At 39.2% G+C, this 20,768-nt stretch overlaps 1 protein-coding gene across 12 annotated transcripts in view; it reads right to left on the bottom strand.

The window, feature by feature from the left end:
• Positions 1 to 5,277: 5,277 nt before the first annotated feature.
• The window catches only part of RTTN (rotatin), a 193,793-nt gene continuing 178,302 nt past the window's right edge, over positions 5,278 to 20,768 (bottom strand). For 9 of the 12 annotated variants that reach the window (XR_012427194.1, XM_074022620.1, XM_074022621.1 and 6 more), the window contains 4 exons: positions 19,460 to 19,727; positions 7,860 to 7,963; positions 6,673 to 6,742; positions 5,278 to 5,710 (listed from right to left, as the gene is read on the bottom strand). Coding sequence is in view for 8 of the 12 variants with exons in the window: in XM_074022620.1 (XP_073878721.1) it covers positions 5,625 to 5,710; positions 6,673 to 6,742; positions 7,860 to 7,963; positions 19,460 to 19,727 (528 nt within the window). In the remaining 4 variants the exon portion in view is untranslated. Of the gene's footprint in view, positions 5,711 to 6,672; positions 6,743 to 7,859; positions 7,964 to 19,267; positions 19,368 to 19,459; positions 19,728 to 19,853; positions 20,086 to 20,768 lie in introns of those variants that run through there. The other 3 variants (XR_012427193.1, XR_012427192.1, XR_012427195.1) reach the window with 3 other exon arrangements.

The following is a 20,768-nucleotide window of genomic DNA, read 5'->3' as shown; positions in this document are numbered from 1 at the left end:
GGCTGCATTTCATAGGCATAAACTCCACAGAGGGCATTTGGCTTTCCACTGGAAAGGCATCTGACTTCTTTCTCTGACACTAATATTTTTAGCTCTGAATGCAGCTAGAACTAATCACAAAGTTTAAATGCAGGCTGAATAAATTCAATAAGCATCTAATCTTATTTACTTGGGAAGATAATACTTCCCCCCCCACCCCCAATTATATCAGTTTTCTCTCAAATCAAGAACATTGGTGGACACTGGTGGTTGCCGAACCAAACACCTCCTCCCCTTCTCTATTAGCAGAGACCTGTGCTACTGGATCTGACAATGCACCCAAATAAGGAACTATAATTCTTGGCCTCTCTTGAAGCTTTGAGTGACCATGTGCTTTTCTGTCTGAGATGTGAGCTCTAATTATTGGACCTGTCTTTTGGGAAGGCTCCTTAAAGGGAAACACAGCTGAGGAAGTCCTTTTCCAGCCTTTCTCCTTCCTGATGTCCATGAGGTAACTTCCTAAAGGAAATGTGCAAAGGCAGAGCACAAAAGCAGGCACTTGAGTCCCTGAGGACACTGTTAGCTAAGACTGCCCATGTGTGCGTTTCCTGGGACAACAACAAAAACAGTAAAAAGAAGAAGAAACTCCTCTCTTACTGAAGCCATTATTATTTTGGAGTTTCTACTCAATGAAATTGTGGCTATTCCTAGCAGATACAGAATATAACTTTAAACCAGGTATTATACCCATAAACGGATTCTCTGCAATCCAATCTTTATGAGTATGACCAGAAAACAATTAAAAACAATAAGTTCCCATTTTATAATCTGTTTACTTCCATGGTAAGCCAAAGAAAGAATGCTCCAATAAACTGTTTGAAGAAATAATGTTTTCAGAATTTACACGGAACTGCAAGCAATCTGCTACCAGACTACCAAGTATCGCTGCCCAGAAGAACCCAAATGGGTGCAGATACTCCGAAGGCACAAGCATAGGCAGAGGCCAAAGTGAGGTAAGGATGCCACTGAAAAGTAGAAATGTGTCAAAGAACATTACCTTGGAGTCTGTACTAAAACACTTTTTTTTTTTTTAGCTTTCATGCAAAATTAGTTAAAAAGAAATTGATCAAATGTTACCATATGGGTATTTTGTAAAACATGGGTCTAAAGATTTATTATTTTCTGAAGCAGATTCCTCCAATGTGGAAGGAGCAAACAAAATACAAAAATGAACATTGTCAGAAACATTTAAAGTAGGATCACACTGAGCTTCTTCTGTGTTGCTGCCAAGTCTCAGAATCCCGGGGTCTTGGCATAGTCTTTCGTACATCTGAGGCTTGAGGCCCAGCAAAGTCCCACACAGACCCAGGTGCGGGACTTGAGTTGTATAAGGAAACTTGAGTTGTATAATGAATTTCCTATGAGAAATTTTAAGTTAGGAAGAATAAACTCTATGTTCCCCAAAACTAAGTTTCCTAATTCACCAAAACAATAGCATTTTATCATCCATGCCCCCTAGTCTTTGGACAACAATGATCAATGGGAAGAAAAAAAATGGCTACTCCCAAATTGAAGGATTTCTTTTAAGCTAAGATTTTGTTTTGGTTACTAAGGTTATAATTTTTTGAATCTTCCATTTACACAAGTCAGATGGAGAAAGAGCAATATTTTACCAACTGACACTCAATCAAGACAACATGACAAGCAGAAGAAAATGTGCCCACCCCAGGTGTATATAACGCCTGTACGCAGTGCTTTGTGAGACTCGGGTTCTCAATGGCGCCTTGCCAAGTGTCTGGGCAATCAGTCACCCCAGGTGTATATAATGCCCGTACGCAGTGCTTTGTGAGACTCGGGTTCTCAATGGTGCCTTGCCAAGTGTCTGGGCAATCAGTCACCCCAGGACTGTGGACGTGTACTCCACCAGGAACCAACAATCCTTTTGGGATGCTGGAACCTGGAACCTTAGTTTTCACAGCCCAACTCACTTCCCAGCACATCCCCTACCAGATGGGGGGAAAGTTTGCAAGGACACAAAAGATTTAAAGTTTTTGCTGAAATAGATGTTTTTGAGAATTCTGTAAGAATAATAAATCACTGATAACATCTAAAGGGTAAGTATGAACCAGGCTAAGCACTCAGTCCTCTCACCAACTGCACAAGGTAGGTGTCCTCGTCCCGTTAGCCTTGAGCCTGTTCCAGGGTTCCAACAATTGCAGTGGTGAGGCCAGGGTTGATTCCTGGTCCACAGGACTCAAGAGCCCTCTACTCTCAACCGCTCTATTATGCTCTCTCCTTCCCTGAGATAACTGCAAGAAGATCTTAATGCAGAAGCGGGGATGCCAGTCATTACTCTTACCCATCACTCTGCCAAATCCAAGGAACATCATGGGTCAAGAAGCAGACTTGGGGCTCTGGCAACCTCAAGAAATGGGGAATACACAAGGTGCAGCCCCAAAGGCTGATGATGCAAAATGACCACGGATGATGAGTCTATTTAACACTACAAAGGAAAACTGGTGATCTGGAGTTAAATAGGCAAAATTCTATTTTTTTTTTCTCCATTCTTTATAGAACACCAAAAAAAAAAAAAAAAAAAAAAAAAAAAGGTACATTCAACTATTCATTTCTGAATGTTTTTAGGAAGAGTGGAAAAAGGGTCTAGCCAGGTCTGCTAACACTACTTTCCTACTAGCTTCCTGTTTTTAAAACTAATGGCTGCCTCCTCCCTCAAACTGCTCAAGGTCTTCAGTCCAGAAGCCTCAGCATCAATGTCTGCACTTCAAGTGTGATGTGGCACTACCTTTTTCTGCTTCCATAGCACACAGTAACTCAGTCCACCAAAAATGCTAGGATATGGAGAAATTGGACACCATGAGGTACGAACTAGTCCCCTGCACCTATTTTCTGGATCCTTGCTTAACCTTGGGCATGTGTGAAAGAAAAAACATTTGGTTCGCATTCAAGAGACCCAGATTCAAGACCTGATTTCATCAGGCAGCAGTTAAGTTATATGAAATAATTTTCGTGTTCTAGGCACTTTTCTGTAATCATGGGGATTAATCAGTGGTTCTCAAACTGTGGTGAGCAGAACCTGGAGAGCTTGCTAAAAATTCTCGTAGACACAGGCCTGCCTCATTGAGCCCAGGAATCTGCATTTCAGCGCATACACTTGAGGATTCTGATGCTGGTCCCCAAGGGAGAGGCAGGGCAGCTGCTACAGCAGTGGGCCAGTCACCTCAAGGCTCCTGCTGAAAGGTCCCCACTGGCTGATAGGTCATAATCCCAGGAGACCCAGTTGCAAGGACTGACCCCCAGGCTCTGGACCACAGCGTGTACCTGAGCTTCACATTCCTGGACACCAAGAGAGGCAAATGCAAGTTCCCCTAAAGCCCTGGGCCCTCTCCTTTCTCCAAGGTCTGCAGTCCCCCCTGGGCTTTGGCAGGTAACATCTCTGGGTGGTTTTGACTACTAGGCTACAGATCTCCCTCTGGCACTACTGTGAACTGCTAGGGAAAATGATCAGTTACAACAACCCTTCCTGGTTCCAAGAAGATGAGGTAGTGCCTACTCTGATACGTGAATCAGTCAATCAATGAACCATAGTATCATTTCCCCGAATAAATTTTTGTTGAAAAATGGTGTTTACCTATAAGATTCAAATACAAAAGGAGATATTTCAGTGGGGGAGGGGGTGGTAGAGGGGCTGAATAAATGCTTTATAAAGAAAAGCCAAACTTACTCTTAGTTATCCTGGGTTCCAACCTCCACTTCACTGATAACCAACCACAGTCAATGAGCACATTACTTACCGCTCTGTGCCTCCGCTTATTCACCTGGAACACAAAAGACATTAGTAGTATTTTAGAAAAAGATAGATTAAATGATAAAAGTTCCGAGAACAGTACCTGGGACATAGAAGGAGGAGTTATAAAGGAGTTATGAAGGAAGTTAGAAATTCATTTATTTATCAGTGAGGGCTGATTAGAGAATTCCAGAAAAAAGGCAAGGAATATAAGACACCGGGAGAAAAGGGAAACATCATTCCCAAGACGTCTGCTCTCAGAATTGGCGAGTTTTCCACTACACATTAACCTGGGCGGCCCAGAAACTTCTGAGCTTCCTAGTCTTAGTTTTCAGATCTCGAATCAATAATTCTCAGACATTACAAACTTAACTCTATTATTTCTGCATTTAACATAAATTTTGTCCTCATACTTCCAGCTTAAATAACATCATTGCTTATTTTATTGCTGATAGCAATTTAACAGCACTTAAAATATGATTTTTAGTTTTTCTGAAAACATTACCCTAAATGAATATACATGTATATGACATATATGTATATGCAAACATATATATATATAAATATTTCACCTTTTATTTCTCTTAGACACAATTTTCTCACTTTCAAAAGTGTTAGGAAAGTTGCTGAAAGTGATTAGTACTTGATTTTGGTTTAAGGGCTGAATTCAAAACTACAGGTTAAGTAAGATTATGTAATAGAGTACTTTACAGAGCTTGTTCCTCCTTTTTTTTTTTTTTTTGAGACAGAGTCTTGCTTTGTCACCCAGGCTAGAATGCAGTGGCATGATCTCAGCTCACTGCAACCTCCCTGCCTCCCAGGTTCAAGAGATTCTCATGCCTCAGCCACTGGAGTAGCTGGGATTATAGACGCTCAAGACCAGGAATGGCTAATTTTTGTATTTTTAGGAGAGATGGGATTTTGCCACGTTGCCCAGGCTGGTCTCAAACTCCTGGCCTCAAGTGATCCACCCACCTCGGTCTCCCAAAAAGTTGAAATTATAAGAGTGAGCCACCACGCCTGGCCGTCTTCTGCATTTTTCAGTCTTACTCTATTCTTCATGATGTTTTGGGTTGAGCTAAATTTGAACCCAGGCTTATATAGCCTCAACTCTATTTTGTTCGTCTTTATTATACAGCCTTGCAGAAGCCAAAGGTGAAGATTATAAATGTAATGATTTAAGAGTCATCTAGAAAGAAGGTAACATCACTAAAACTTGCCTAAGAAAGCTACTTACAAATCAGGTACACTCACTTCCACACAGCCCTTTACAAATAATGCACACTTAACTTCTACATAGCCCTTTTCCAGTGTGGATGCTCTGGATAACAGAAAGTTTTGAAAATAAGGATTTGTACTGACAGAGCCAAATTTTACATCAGTTAAAATTTTAAAAAAAGAGAGAAAAAACCAGGACACAATGTCTTCTTTCAACTCTTAAAATTAATATTCATGAGACTGATAAAAGTCTGTAAGCAGCCATTATTAGTCAATTTTTAGTTTCTAAAAATATTATTTTATTAAATAACTGTTAAATAGGATTTTTACAAAATAAATGGCATAGAAAAGGGTAAAAATGTTTATGTTCCCAGAACTTTATATGCCTTTTCAACACAAAGGAAAAGGCACAGATAGTTGTCAGCTGCTATTACTTCTGGAGAGCTGCCATGACCGGACGGTGATGGGGTATCACCAGTTCTCTCTCTCATGGGAAAGAAGGGGATCAACACTTTGTAGAGAGGTAGCATGTCTTCAGGTAACAGCTGCTACACACAGCTGGCTTCAACTTGAGCTCCTCTGTTGATGGCTATCAGCTTCAAGGTGTAGCATCTCATGGCAATCAGGAAGAGTTAAGGAGCTGCACAAGGTTTTCAAGACATTTCAAATAATAGGCATTCAGAGGGTTTGCTTCTGAGTCTGGAAAAGCTGAAATAGAAAAATAAGAGTACAGAAATACTAGTTTATGAAGGTTGGTACTATACTTACAGGCACACACATAAATATATATGAACAGGATTTATATATAATTTAAAGCTCTATTTAAGTTCTTGATGTAATAGTATTCCAGAATATTTTGCATTTAAAAAAAATAAACAAGTTACAAAATTAATACATTTTTTAAATTAATAGCTTACCCAGAGTATTTTTTAAAAAGTACCCCCCATAATGGATACCATTAACTATAATTCCAAATGAATGCCATTACTCTTTTTTATGTACCATCCTTCCTAAAGCACAACTCAATTATTCACTAGCTCCAGAAATTCATGGTCACAGCTAAAACAAACTAAAACCTCCCCTGCTTAAAAAAAAAAAAAATCAGACTATAAAAACACAAATAACAAACAGATATATTACAGTACAGGGAAGACACAGTTCAGTGTTTTAGCACAAAAAATGTTCAGAGAATAACGCTCACTAAAATTTGGTGTAGCTAAAAATGAATAATGTGCTTTGAAAAGAAAGCCATCTCTAGTATTGTGACCACATCACAGGGAAACATGGATATAGGGGTAATAGGATCAATTCTTAGAAGACTGTCCTCCAGTTCCCTGATATTAGATCCAAGTTTTCTGCTCACAGTTAATTCTAATTGGGCCAGTTCTTATCACTAAGAACATACTTCAGCACAGCGGTCACTGTTGGCAAAGAAAATTTAGTACAAAAATAAGATGAAGATCATAGATGCATTTTTAGAAACGATCACATCTTAAACCTTCATCTATCTATTTTATTATTTTTTAAAATGATATAATTAAAGCACATACTGAATATTGGCACATTTTACAATGCCATTTTGCTGTAGCCTGTCCAAATATCTCATTAATCAGAAAATTCACTTAACAGCTTCCAAGTTTAACTATAATCTCTTTCTTATTGCAACTTACTTTTCTTTGCTAAGGAGTATGCTTCATCCACTCTTCTTTTTACTGATGGACTTTTCAAAGCTGTTTTTGCCTACAGATAATATAGAACAATCCATTAATTAGGTTTCTTGCCATGTGTTATCGATCATGATAGCAAAACACTAATTCTGCCCATTGCTAACTAGAGTATTAGACAGAATATTATGAAATAGAATAATATAACTAGAGAATTCTATCTTAGTATAATACATCCTATTGAGCTAATCCCCTTGCACATTCTGAAGTCTTGCCCATATCCTCTTATCTAACTTGATTCTTTCTCTATTCTCATTTTCTTTCTTCCTTTCTCTTTTACTCCTTCTCCCCTAAACTCAATTTGTTATTTTAAACTAGTCAACCTTGGTTTCAGTTTTTCATATTCCCTCGAACCTTAGATTTCTGATCACGTATACCAAATATTAGCAGTTGGCCAACAAATATTTATGGAGTGACTACAAAGTGCCAAATCCTGTGCTAAGCTCTGGGGATACCCAGGTGAGAATGACAGCAACAGCCTCTGTCCTGTGTATGTGACTCTGGCCAGCAAGGAGAAAACTAGCCCAGGCAGAGATAGTCAGTTGAGAGAACACCATTCTAGAATGGTTGTCTATCCTATTGTCATTTGGCTATTTAATCACTAGATACTTATGGGTATTTCTCTTGGGAATGAGATGTCTGCAATAAAACAGAAGTCCAAAGGCCAGAGAAAGAGTAGAATACACATCTCCACGTTGCCTGCTGTTTTCTCAGAGCAGGCTTTGTGCTGCAGTCTTACAAGAACTGAGCCAGAGAAACGGGAGTTATACAATTGGATAAAACTTTTGTTACTCGGTTTTACTTTAAGATGTGTTTTCCCTTGATACATCTTTTAGAAGAAACAATCTATACTAAAATTTCAATAATACAGGAAATCAATTTAAATTGAGAGGAAAAAATTCAGAGATTCTCTTCTAAACTGAGACATTCTGTGGAAATGATTAAATAAAAAGATTTCAACTGATGGTTTAACTAATTGTATGAATGAGCAGAGGGAACACGGGTCTTTGACTTTATGTCTTTTTTCTTTTGCTGTAACTCTTTTGACACCTTTGGATGTATTCTAAGAGTTTATACCTGGGTTATACCTGGTTGTCTGCTCCCCAGGTGTAACAATGATTTTTAAAACTGACCTTCTGATAATTGTAAATCAGAGCCCAAAGCGCAGCTGCTCCAATCCTCTGAGCATTTTGATTCTCACTTTCCAGACAGGAAGCAAGCATAGTAATGACTTTTTCTAAAAATGAACATATATTTTTAAAAAGTTCAGTCCCAGACACTGCACTGTATTCTTATCTTGGACTAGTCAGACACCCGCCTCTTTTCCCGTTAGAATGCATGCACAAAGTTGGTATCACTAGACTATGGCAAAACCAATCTTTTACATCATGTGGTATTTGGGAGGACAACCTCAAAACATTGTTTTCATGTCAGGCATAGAAGGATCAAAGACACTGAGGTTGCCTCATTTTTTGGCCTGAATTCAACAAAAGGCACGTTCATTTAAAGACAAGTGTGCAAAAGTAAGTATACAATTAGTTATATTAATGAGTTACTCAATTATAGCTAACATTTTGGCAGGCAGAAAAACCGATCTGCTTTCATGATAAATTATAGACTATAATACAAACATATCAATAGAATGAGCTACTATATAAAAACGATAATCAAATATCATACTGGTTGATCTTTTTTAAAGATGACTAGGGGCCGGGTGCGGTGGCTCAAGCCTGTAATCCCAGCACTTTGGGACGCCAAGACGGGCGGATCACGAGGTCAGGAGATCGAGACCATCCTGGCTAACCCAGTGAAATCCCCGTCTCTACTAAAACATACAAAAAAAACTAGCCAGGCGAGGTGGTGGGCACCTGTAGTCCCAGCTACTTGGGAGGCTGAGGCAGGAGAATGGCGTAAACCCGGGAGGCGGAGCTTGCAGTGAGCTGAGATCCGGCTACTGCACTCCAGCCTGGGCAACACAGCGAGACTCCATCTCAAAAAAAAGAAAAAAAATAAAAAAATAAAAATAAAATAAAATAACAATAGTTGAAAAGAAAATATTTTACTCTTCTCCTCCAAAGGATCACAACTCCTTACCAGCAGGGGAACAAAACTGGACGGAGAATGAGTCTGACAAAGTGACAGAAATAGGCTTCAGAAGGTGGGTAATAACCAACTCCTCCAAGCTAAAGGAGCATGTTCTAACCCAATGCAAGGAAGCTACGAACCTTGAAAAAGATTAGAGGAATTGCTAACTAGAATAACCAGTTTAGAGAAGAACATAAATGACCTGATGGAGCTGAAAAATATAGCATGAGAACTTCATGAAGCATACACAAGTATCAATAGCGAAATCGATCAAGCAGAAGAAAGGATATCAGAGATTGAAGATCAACTTAATGAAATAAAGCATGAAGGCAAGATTAGAGAAAAAAGAATGAAAAGGAATGAACAAAGCCTCCAAGAAACATAGGACTATGTGAAAAGAAGAAACCTACATTTGATTGGTGTACCTGAAAGTGATGGGAAAAATGGAACCAAGTTGGAAAACGCTCTTCAGGTATTATCCAGGAGAACTTCCCCAACCTAGCAAGACAGGCCAACACTCAAATTCAGGAAATACAGAGAACACCACAAAGATACTCCTTGAGAAGAGCAATCCCAAGACACATTATCATCAGATTCATCAAGGTTGAAATGAAGGAAAAATGTTAAGGGCAGCCAGAGAGAAAGGTCGGGGTATTCACAAAGGGAAGCCCATCAGGCTAACAGCAGATCTCTCTGCAGAAACCCTATATAAGCCAAGAGAGACTGGGGGCCAATATTCAACATTCTTGAAGAATTTATCTTTTCTTTTTGGAGGGGGAGGGGGATGGAGTCTTGCTCTGTCATCCAGGCTGGAGTGCAGTGGTGAGATCTTGGCTCACTGCAACCTCTGCCTACTGGGTTTAAGTGATTCTTCTGTCTCAGCCTCCCGAGTAGCTGGGAAACAGGTGGGCACCACCACACCTGGCTAATTTTTTTTGTATTTTTATTAGAAACTGAGTTTCAACCATATGAGCCAAGCTGGTCTCGAACTCTGGATATCATGATCCGCCCACCTTGGCCTCCCAAAAGGCTGGGATTACAGGCATGAGCCACTGCGCCTGGCCCAAGAAAATAATTTTCAACCCAGAATTTCATATCTGGACATACTAAGCTTCATAAGCAAAAAAGAAAACCCTTTACAGAAAAGCAAATGCTGAGAGATTTTGTCACCACCAGCCCTGCCTTACAAGAGCTCCTGAAGGACACACTAAATATGGAAAGGAAAAACTGGTACCACCCACTGTAAAAACATATCAAATTGTAAATAACATCGACACTATGAAGAAACTGAATCAACTAACTGGCAAAATAACCAGCTAGCATCATAATGACAGGATCAAATTCACACATAACAATATTAACCTTAAATGTAAACGGGTTAATGCCCCAATTAAAAGACACAGACTGGCAAATTGGATACAGTCAAGGACCCACTTGTGTGCTGTATTCAGGAGACCCATCTCATGTGCAAAGACACACATAGGCTCAAAATAATGGGATGGAGGAAGATTCACTAAGCAAATGGCAAGCAAAAAAGAAAAACAAAAGCAGGGGTGGCAATCTTAGTCTCTGATAAAAAAGATTATAAACCAACAAAGATCAAAAAAGAAAAAGAAGGGCATCACACAATGGTAAAGGGATCAATGCAACAAGAAGAGCTAACTATCCTAAATATATATGCACCCAATACAGGAGCACCCAGATTCATAAAGCAAGTTTTTAGAGACCTACAAAGAGACTCAGACTCCCACACAATAATAATGGGAGACTTTAACACCCGACTGTCAATTTTAGACACATCAACAGACAGAAAATTAACAAGGATATTCAGGACTTGAACTCAACTCTGGACCAAGCAGACCTAATAGAACTCTCCACCCCGAATCAACAGAGTATACATTCTTCTCAGCACCACATTGCACTTATTCTAAAACTGACCATACACTTAGAAGTAAAACACTCCTCAGCAAATGCCAAAGAACCGAAATTATAACAGTCTCTCACAGCACAGTGCAATCCAATTAGAACTCAGGATTAAGAAACTCACTCAAAACCGCACAACTACATGAAAACTGAACAACCTGCTCCTGAATGACTATTGGGTAAATAACATAATTAAGGCAGAAATAAATTAGTTCTTTGAAACCAAATAGAACAAAGACATAATATACCAGAATCTCTGAGACACAGCTAACGCAGTGTTTAGAGGGAAATTTATAGCACAAAATGCCTACAGGCGAAAGGGGGAAAGATCTAAAATCAACACCCTAACATCACAATTAAAAGAACTAGAGAAGCAACAGCAAACAAATTCAAAAGTTAGCAGAAGACAAGATCAGAGCAGAACTAAAGGAGAGAGACACAAAAAACCCTTCAAGAAATCAATGAATCCAGGAGCTGGCTTTTTGAAAAGATTAACAAAATAGATAGATCGCTAACCAGACTAATAAAGAAGAAAAGAGAGAAAATCAAATGGACACAATAAAAAATGATAAAGGGGAGATCACCACTGATCCCACAGACATATAAACTACCATCAGAGAATACCATAAACACCTCTACACAAATAAACTAGAAAATCTAGAAGAAATGGATAAAGTCCTGGACACATATACCCTCCCAAGACTAAACTAGGAAGAAGTCGAACCCTTGAATAGATCAGTAACAAGTTCTGAAATTGAGGTAGTAATTAATAGACTACTAACCAAGAAAAGCCCAGGACCAGAGGGATTCACAGCCGAATTCTACCAGAGGTAAAAAGAGGAGCTGGTACCATTCCTCCTGAAACTATTCCAATCAGTAGAAAAAAAGGGAATCCTCCCTAACTCATTTTATGAGGCCAGCATCATCCTGATACCAAAACCTGACAGAGACACACGCAAAAAAGAAAATTTCAGGCCAATATCTCTGATGAACATCGATGCGAAAATCCTAATAAAATACTGGCAAACCAAATCCAGCAGCACATCAAAAACCTGTTCCACCAAGATCAAGGCAGCTTCATCCCTGGGATGCAAGGCTGGTTCAACATACACAAATCAATAAACGTAATCCATCACATAAACAGAACTAACAACAAAAACCACAGGATTATCTCAATAGACACAGAAAGGCCTTCAAAAAAATTCAACACCCCTTCATGCTAAAAACTCTCAATAAACTAAGTATTGATGCAACATATCTCAAAATAAGTTATTTATGACAAACCCATAGCGAATATCACACTGAATGGGCAAAAACTGGAATCATTCCCTTTGAAAACCGGCATAAGGATGCCCTCTTTCACCGCTCCTATTCAACGTAGTATTGGAACTTCTGGCCAGGGCAATCAGGCAAGAGAAAAAAATAAAGGGTATTCAAATAGGAAAAGAGGAAGTCACATTGTCTCAGTTTGCAGATGACATGATTGTATATTTTAAAAACCCCAAAGTCTCAGCCCAAAATCTCCTTAAGCTGATAAGCAACTTCGGCAAAGTCTCAGGATACAAAATCACTATGCAAAAATCACAAACATTCCTATACACTAATAATAGACAAACAGAGAGCCAAATCATGAGTGAACTCCCATTCACACTTGCTACAAAGAGAATAAAATACCTAGGAATACAACTTACAAGGGATGTGAAGGACCTTTTGAAGGAGAATTACAAACCATTGCTCAAGGAAATAAGAGAGGAAACAAATGGAAAAACATACCATGCACTTGGATGGGAAGAATCAATATCGTGAAAATGGCCATACTGTCCAAAGTAATTTACAGATTCAATGCTATCCCCATCAAGCAACCATTGACTTTCTTCAAAGAATTGGAAAAACTACTTTAAATTTCATATGGAACTAAAAAAGAGTCTGCATGGCCAAGACAATCCTAGACAAGAAGAATAAAGCTGGAGGCATCACACCACATGACTTCAAACAATACTACAAGGCAGGCTACAGTAACCAAAGCAGCATGATACTGATACCAAAACAGATACACAGACCAATGGAACAGAACAGAGGTCTCAGAAATAACGCCACACATCTAGAACCATCTGATCTTTGAAAACCTGACAAAAACAAGCAACGGGGAAAGGATTCCCTATTTAATAAATGGTGCTGGGAAAACTGGCTAGCCATATGCAGAAAACTGAAATTGGACCCCTTCCTTACACTTTATACAAAAATTAACTCAAGATGGATTAAAGACTTAAATGTAAGACCTAAAACCATAAAAACCCTAGAAGGAAACCTAGGCAATACCATTCAGGACATAGGCATGGGCGAAGACTTCATGACTAAAACACCAAAAGCAATTGCAACAAAAGCCAAAATTGACAAATGGGATCTAATTAAACTAAAGAGCTTCTGTACAGCAAAAGAAACTATCATCAGAGTGAAGAGGCAACCTAAAGAATGGGAGAAAATTTTTGCAATCTATCCATCTGACAAAGGGCTAATATCCAGAATCTACAAGGAACTTAAACAAATTTACAAGAAAAAAAAACAACCAAACAACCCCATCAAAAAGTGGGCGAAGGTTATGAACAGACACTTCTCAAAGGAAGACATGTGTATGGCCAACAAACATACAAAAAAAGGTTCATCATCACTGGTCATTAGAGAACTGCAAATCAAAACCGCAACAAGCTACCATCTGACACCAGTTAGAATGACGATCATTAAAAAGTCAGGAAACAACAGATGCTGGAGTGGATGTGGAGAAACAGAAATGCTTTTACACTGTTGGTGGGAGTGTAAATTAGTTCAACAACTGTGGAAGACAGTGTGGCAATTCCTCAAGGATCTAGAACCAGAAATACCATTTGATCCAGGCATCCCATTTCTGGGTATATACCCAAAAGATCATAAATCATTCTACCATAAAGATACATGCACATGTATGTTTACTGCAGCACTATTCACAATAGCAAAGACTTGGAACCAACCCAAATGCCCATCAATGATAGACTGGATAAAGAAAATGTAGCACATATACACCATGGAATACTATGCAGCCATAAAAAAGCATGAGTTCATATCCTTTGCCGGGACATGGATGAAGCTGGAAACCATCATTCTCAGGAAACTAACACAGGAACAGAAAAAAACCAAACACCACATGTTCTCACTCATAAGTGGAAGCTGAACGATGAGAACACATGGACAAATGGAGGGGAATATCACACACTGGGCCGGTCGGGGGTTGTGGGGCTAGGGAACGGATAGCATTAGGAGAAATACCTAATGTAGATGATGGGTTGATGGGTGCAGCAAATAACCATGGCACGTGTATACCTATGTAACAAACCTGCATGTTCTGCACATGTATCCCGAACTTAAAGTATAATAATAATAATAATAATAATAAAGCAGAAAAATGATCAAGGGATAGAAAGACAAATGCACAAAATTCCCTTAAGCATTAACTTATCTTAATAAAAGAATAATAAATACAAAAAGGAATGACTAAACATTTTAGAGAAATTTGTGGGTTTATGTTTCAGAGAAAAAAGTGTTTTAAAGTTATATCAACACACAAGATATACTCTTTTTGCAAAGTGAGCCCGAGTAGTAAATCAAGACTCACTAATTATCTGCAGCAATCTGCTCACTAAGTGAAGATTTCCAGAAGTCTAGTTCCAAGGAAATTGTCAGGGTGTTTTGGAACAACATTTGAACCTATTTTATTACCTATTTTACATATCATTAAATTTTATCAAACTATTTTTCCTCTAAATTTTGTGATTTCAAGAATGTGTTGCATTCTTAAAGGTGAAACACTTACTATTGCGAATTCTTTCCATATATACATTCAACACCCCCGAAACCTGCAAAATACATGTATTTAAACTGTAACTGGTTCAAAGGCAGGGTCTGTGAGTGTCGGTTGGGGGCAGCGTCTGCTCACTGGTGTCGGTTGGGGGCAGCGTCTGCTCACTGGTGTCGGTTGGGGGCAGCGTCTGCTCACTGGTGTCGGTTGGGGGCAGCGTCTGCTCACTGGTGTCGGTTGGGGGCAGCGTCTGCTCACTGGTGTCGGTTGGGGGCAGCGTCTGCTTACTGGTGTCGGTTGGGGGCAGCGTCTGCGTCTGCTCACTGGTATCGGTTAGGGGGCAGCGTCTGCTCACTGGTGTTAGTCGGAGAGCACTGTCTGCTCACTGGTATTAGACCAACCACAATGCTAGTGTATTTTAGGAGCTCAATAAATACTTGTTGCATGAAAGATTCCAGAATAAAATAAACAAACATTTTGTCTACATAATTCATTTTTTAAGGGATTTTAAATACTTAACAAAAACCAAAACAAATTTTTAAAAAAGCTGCTCTGTAACGTGAACTGGAAACGCACAGCAGGACAATGTGAAAGGCAGGTGCAGTGATGCTTCGGGCACACTGCAGCCGACTCCCTGAACACCTCATCTGCACTATCTGACGCCCTTTGGTTTTCCTGTATCATCACCTACCCAGAAACAAGCCATGTAAGTAGCTTGCAGACGCAATTTATCACGTGCGGTTATAGCTGCAAGTGCTACTCATTAGGGCACATCAAATGTCCCCTTACTAATCAAATGTCCACTTATCTGCATAGCATCAAGTGATGTTTTTAAATGTTGTCCCAAACACTCAGAATATATAACTCCTATGATCTAAGTAAGTTTATAACTCCTTCAACCAGCTGCTATCTCTTAAAGCATTTTTGATAAAGTACTGTGTGTGTATGTGTATATATATATAGGTCAATTAACGTGGTGGGCCCCTCTGATAATGCAAGTGGACTGACTTTTTTAACAAAACAAATGTTATTGTGAAACATGCATATTACAAAGCAATAAAACAATTTTGGGTTTAACAAGTAGGTCTGAATTCTCATATAAATATTTAAATAACCTCAAGCAAATATACAGTAGTAAATTGTAAATAATTAGAAAGTAATGAGCTTTGAATATTACCTTCTTAATATAATTGGTTTAATTATAAGTTTAGGGATGTCAGTTTGGCAATTATAATGAGTTGTCAGTTATGATGACATTAGTGTCTTAGAAAAGTTCTTAAAGTTCTTACCCATCATTTCTTCAAATATTTCCTCTCCCATTCTCCTAGGACACTTCATTGAACACACAGACTGTGTTGATATATCTGCTGTGTCACTTACCTGTGATTCTTGTAATCCTTTCTCATTTTTTTAGCTTTCTCTGCTGCATTCTGGATAATATTTTTCTAATCTATCTTCTAATCCCTAAGTTCTCTGCTATACCTAACTTGCTGTCATACATGTATATTAAGTTTTCAATTTTGGCTACTGAAGTTCTAGGTTACTGTTGTAAAACAGAACTTCCTACAATAATGGAAATATTTATATCTGTGCTATTTAATAAGATAGCCACTAGCCACATGTAGTGAGTACAACTGAATAATTTTAATTAGTTTAAATTTAAATAGCTACATGTGGCTGATTATCATACTGCACAGTAAAGTTCTTGAAGTTCTGTTTAGTTCTTTTCAAATATTTCAACTTGTCAGTTTCCCATTTCCTAAAATTTTCAAGCTTGTCATTTATTTATCTAAATATGGTATAATTAAAGTTATTTTTAAACCCGTGCTTTGTAATTCCCATATTCAAAGTCTGGGCAGATAGGCTGGTATTTTTATCCCTCTGCTGTTTCTTACTACATGTTGCCATGTCTCCTAATGTGCTTGATTATCTCTAACTTTGTACTGGTTAATGCTTTTGAAAAATTATTTGTAGAGGTTCCCTGAGGCCCAGTATGAACTTGTCTTTCATCCAACACTAAGGCAGTTGGCTTCTGCTAAGTACCCAGAGGCACCATCAATCGAAGGCACCTCAAGCCAAGTTCATGGCCAAATTTGGGTGCAGAGCCCTGTCAGAAGCAGTCTGTAGTACCCATTCTCACATTTTTTCCCCTCTTCTTTACAGTCTCCTTCATGAAGTTTGGGAAACCAACGTATTTCTGACTCATCTATCTATTAAGAGAATGATTCTTTGGAGGTCCAGCTTAATACAAGCAGGATAGCCAGTAAGAATCCCCACTGTGGGGAATCGCGGCTTCTGTTCTCTCACCCCTCAATACTCCTCAACAAAAGCCAAGCACACAATCTTGGCCAATGCACTTGGGGCAAAATAATTTTCTATATACTTCTTACTTGTCTGGGCAAGACTTTCAATCACAACTGGCCTGGAAGTTTCTCAGTATCTTTTCAGTTTTATTATTATTTTGAGGCACGCGTCAATACAGCTTCTCTAGCAGCATGTTACTGCTGTTTTCAGAGGAGACTTAGTGCGGCATTACCAGAAACAAGGAAGGTTCCAGATCTTTTTTTTTTTTTTTTTTTGGGAGACAGAGTCTCACTCTGTTGCCCAGGCTGGAGTGCAGTGGCATGATCTTGGCTCACTACAACCTCCGCCTCCCTGGTTCAAGCAATTCTCCTGCTGGGACTACAAGGTGCCCACCACCATGCCTGGCTAATTTTTGTATTTTTAGTAGAGGCAGGATTTCACCATGTTGGCCAGGCTGGTCTCGAACTCTTAACCTCGAATGATCCACCCACCACAGCCTCCCAAAGTGCTGGGATTACAGTTGTGAGCCACTGTGCCCAGCCCCAGATCAATTTTTACCAGCAAGGTCAAGCTCCACAGCACACTCCACTCCTGACGATTTAAACCAGATGTGTGGGTGCTATCAACCAGAGGCAGCCTTTCCTGGGAGACTTTTAAGCTGGCTGACTCTGCTAGGCCTCCTCTGTAGATCCCCAAGTGGAAGGGAGGCATAGCCTGTGACATCCTTTTATAGTTCCTACAGAAACTGCACAGCTGATGTCTATTATCTTACCCCCGCCTCAAGCCCACTGATCTCTAGTCTGTGAGGGTAGGGGAAGTTTCTCACCAAAGTTTGTCCATCTGCTTTAAGCTAATGGAGAAAAAGCATTGCTGACTACAAAGAAATGGTAAAAATAATTCTAGAGGGATCTAGAAGTGGAAAATGCATACTTATCTCCTTCAGTTCCCAAAAAGCTTGACCTTTTTCCAACTCTCAATAATAAATTGGAGTAAGTAGTCCCCAAAGAAAAAAATCATTCTAAGAAAGGCGAATAAACAATATCAGATGTTACTGAGTCGCTGCTATATACCAAGAATGGCCACAGACACTTCACAGGCTCTCTCATTGCCCTGAGGAGGGATTATCATTACCCTCATTTTACAAATGTGAGGGCTGAAGCAGATACAGTGGGAGAGGATGGAAATAAAACCAGTGATGCACATCACGCAGCAACAGAGAGCACAGCATCAGCACAGCAGCCAGTGGAAGGCAGAGTGCAAAATCCACAGTAAGGTTAGGTCTGGTACAAGCTAACTGAACTTTAAACATCTTTCCATATCATATCTAGCAGCTGATTATCAGAATGCTTATCAGAAAAATAGAATCACAACTATATACACCACAAAATGTAAGAAGAATCATTTTCGTACACTTAGAAAACCCTTGATTTCACAGAAAAATGCCTCTGAGAAAAGATTAAGTGAAAAACATGAAAGAACAAGAGAATGAACCTATCTTAAACATTTATCATGTACCAGAAATAGTGCTAGGCACTTAATGTGTGTTTATAAACTGATTCTTAACCAAACCAAGAATAGTGGGCTTCTTTTATAGATGAAGAAGCTGGGCCCAGCAAGGCTGTGCCAGGCGACCCTGGAGTGATGTCCTGGGGCTGGCATTCAAGACCAGGCACGTAGGGGTCTGCAGCCCACCTTCTGTTTTTCACTAGAACACGTGTCTTTTATAAAACTCACTCCCCGTGAAATTCACATACTCCTCACAGCGATAACACATGGTTGCAGAAAAAGATCTTTCCAACTCTTTTTGCTTCAATTTTTTTCTGAATCCTTACCAATCCTTGCCTCCATCTGTCCTACGTCTCAGAGAACGGAGTCTCTGCAAGGCTAACTGCACCATCTGATCTCAAGCCCTGAACTCTCTGGTCTGCTTAGCGTCTCTCTCAATCATCAAATATTTACTGAGTGCTCACTAGTTGTAGGCACAATTCTAGGTGCTACACATAAACAAACAAAGCAGACAAAAACCTCCTGACCCCATGAGAGCTTACTTTCTCATGTGGGAAGACTCGGAATAGACAGACAGACAGATACATGAAACACATACTCTTATCAGCTGGCAATAATACTATGGAGGGAAATAAAACCAGGAAAGGACATAGTGAGGAGGAGGAAAGAGAAGGCAGAAAGAAGGGGTTGGGGCTATTATATTAACACGTGGTTCTCGAGAGGCTTCACTGACATAGTAGCATTTGCTTGAAGATGCAGAGGAGGGGTGGGAGAGTTAGAGGAAGAGCAAGGAGAGAGGAGAGCGAGCAGAAGGTAAGGCCAGGGAGCCCTCGTCCACGACTCCCCTTCCTCCAGGTGTCCAGTATGTGCACTGGAATGACAAGACTTGCTAACCTCAGGAGACTCCAGGCAGCCCACGGAAGGCTGAAGCCATGCCTGATTCATTCCCATGCCTTCCACAGTGCCTTGAACACAGTGGGTGCTTAATAAATACCTAGAAAATTATTTATAAAATTATTTGGTGTTGATCTGAACACCAAATATGAATAACTACATAGATAAACATATGCGTGCGTGAATACTTACCATTAGCCAGGATCTTGGGTTTATTAGCAGGACTGAAGCAAATATTATGAAAGATAAGAAGAGGCAATAAAGGGCTGCGCTTGTGCTTATATTTGCTCATCTCTGTTAGTAAGTCTAGACAGCCATCAAGCCTCAGAATCATTTGCTGCCCATCCTCTCCAAATGATATATTCAGAAGTAACTTCAACCAAAGAATAGTCAGATTACTGAGATGTTTATTTCCTCCTTTTGGCAATGCTAGAGAGAGGAAGTTCTGCAAGAAGTTACTCTGTGGATAAATAGAGAGAATATTATTTTCTTCTCATCTTTTTCATTATTTTCCTAGTCCCTTGGTGAACGATTAACTAACATTCTGATATACTCTTCCCCTACATTAATTTATCCTTTCTAATACCTTCTGAATACTCCATCTATATGATTTCCAAGTATAAGTGAAAAAGGTAAGAAGAACAAAATAGTGCTCAAGTTTTAATTCCTGCTAATTTTTTCCTCATGATGGATGAAGTATACTATAGTTAACTCTTAATTATTTAGAATTGATAATTAAGTTTGGAGATTATTTCAGGCTTCTTGAGTTTTCTCTTTTCTGTGCCTTATGGTGATTTTGCTCGTCATTAAAAGCTACCCTAAGGAAGGAAAAAAGGAAAAAATCCAAATCAGTCTTGAATACTAGTTAACAACTCTGGAAGTAGTGAGGGCATTTTGAATCATTGTAGCTACAGGTGTTGTTGTTTTTATCACATCTATAGATACATCTTACATTCACTTTATCCCAGGTACTTATCATTACAAGTAAGAATTTCTGATGGCTACATGTCATTCTATTACGCTTACAGATGAGAAAGCTCTATTATTTGCACTGTAAGAGTCTTTTCAGCCTCCAAATAAAGCCTCTTCCACAAAACCCCACCAAACCCTTAACTATAAGAAAGATAATAAATTATTTAGACTAATCTATACGCAAAGTATAAAAGTGCTACATCAAGCTGCAGCCCATGGCAGCATGGAAACCACAGTTAGGTGGACATTTTAGAAATGAAATGCAATCACTTAACTTTTATGATTGCACAGAATAACTCCTTTTCTCTCTGTTTAAATCTACTCCAGTTTATCTCTTAGGTTTTCCTAGACCAAAATCAAGATGTTGGCTTTAATCTATAAGATAAACTTAACGTTTTTATACAAAAGGACTCTGGGTGTTAAGAATGAAATGAGCTACAGAAATATTATCAACATTACCCACACAATAAGTAAACTGTAAAATTACATGCCCACTTTCAGCTGCATTTGCTGTCACTTACACCTACTC

The sequence above is a fragment of the Macaca fascicularis genome, chromosome 18 (assembly GCF_037993035.2).
Source record: "Macaca fascicularis isolate 582-1 chromosome 18, T2T-MFA8v1.1".
In the NCBI taxonomy this organism is placed as follows: Eukaryota; Metazoa; Chordata; class Mammalia; order Primates; family Cercopithecidae; genus Macaca; species Macaca fascicularis.
This window is presented reverse-complemented; position numbering and strand designations above follow the sequence as displayed.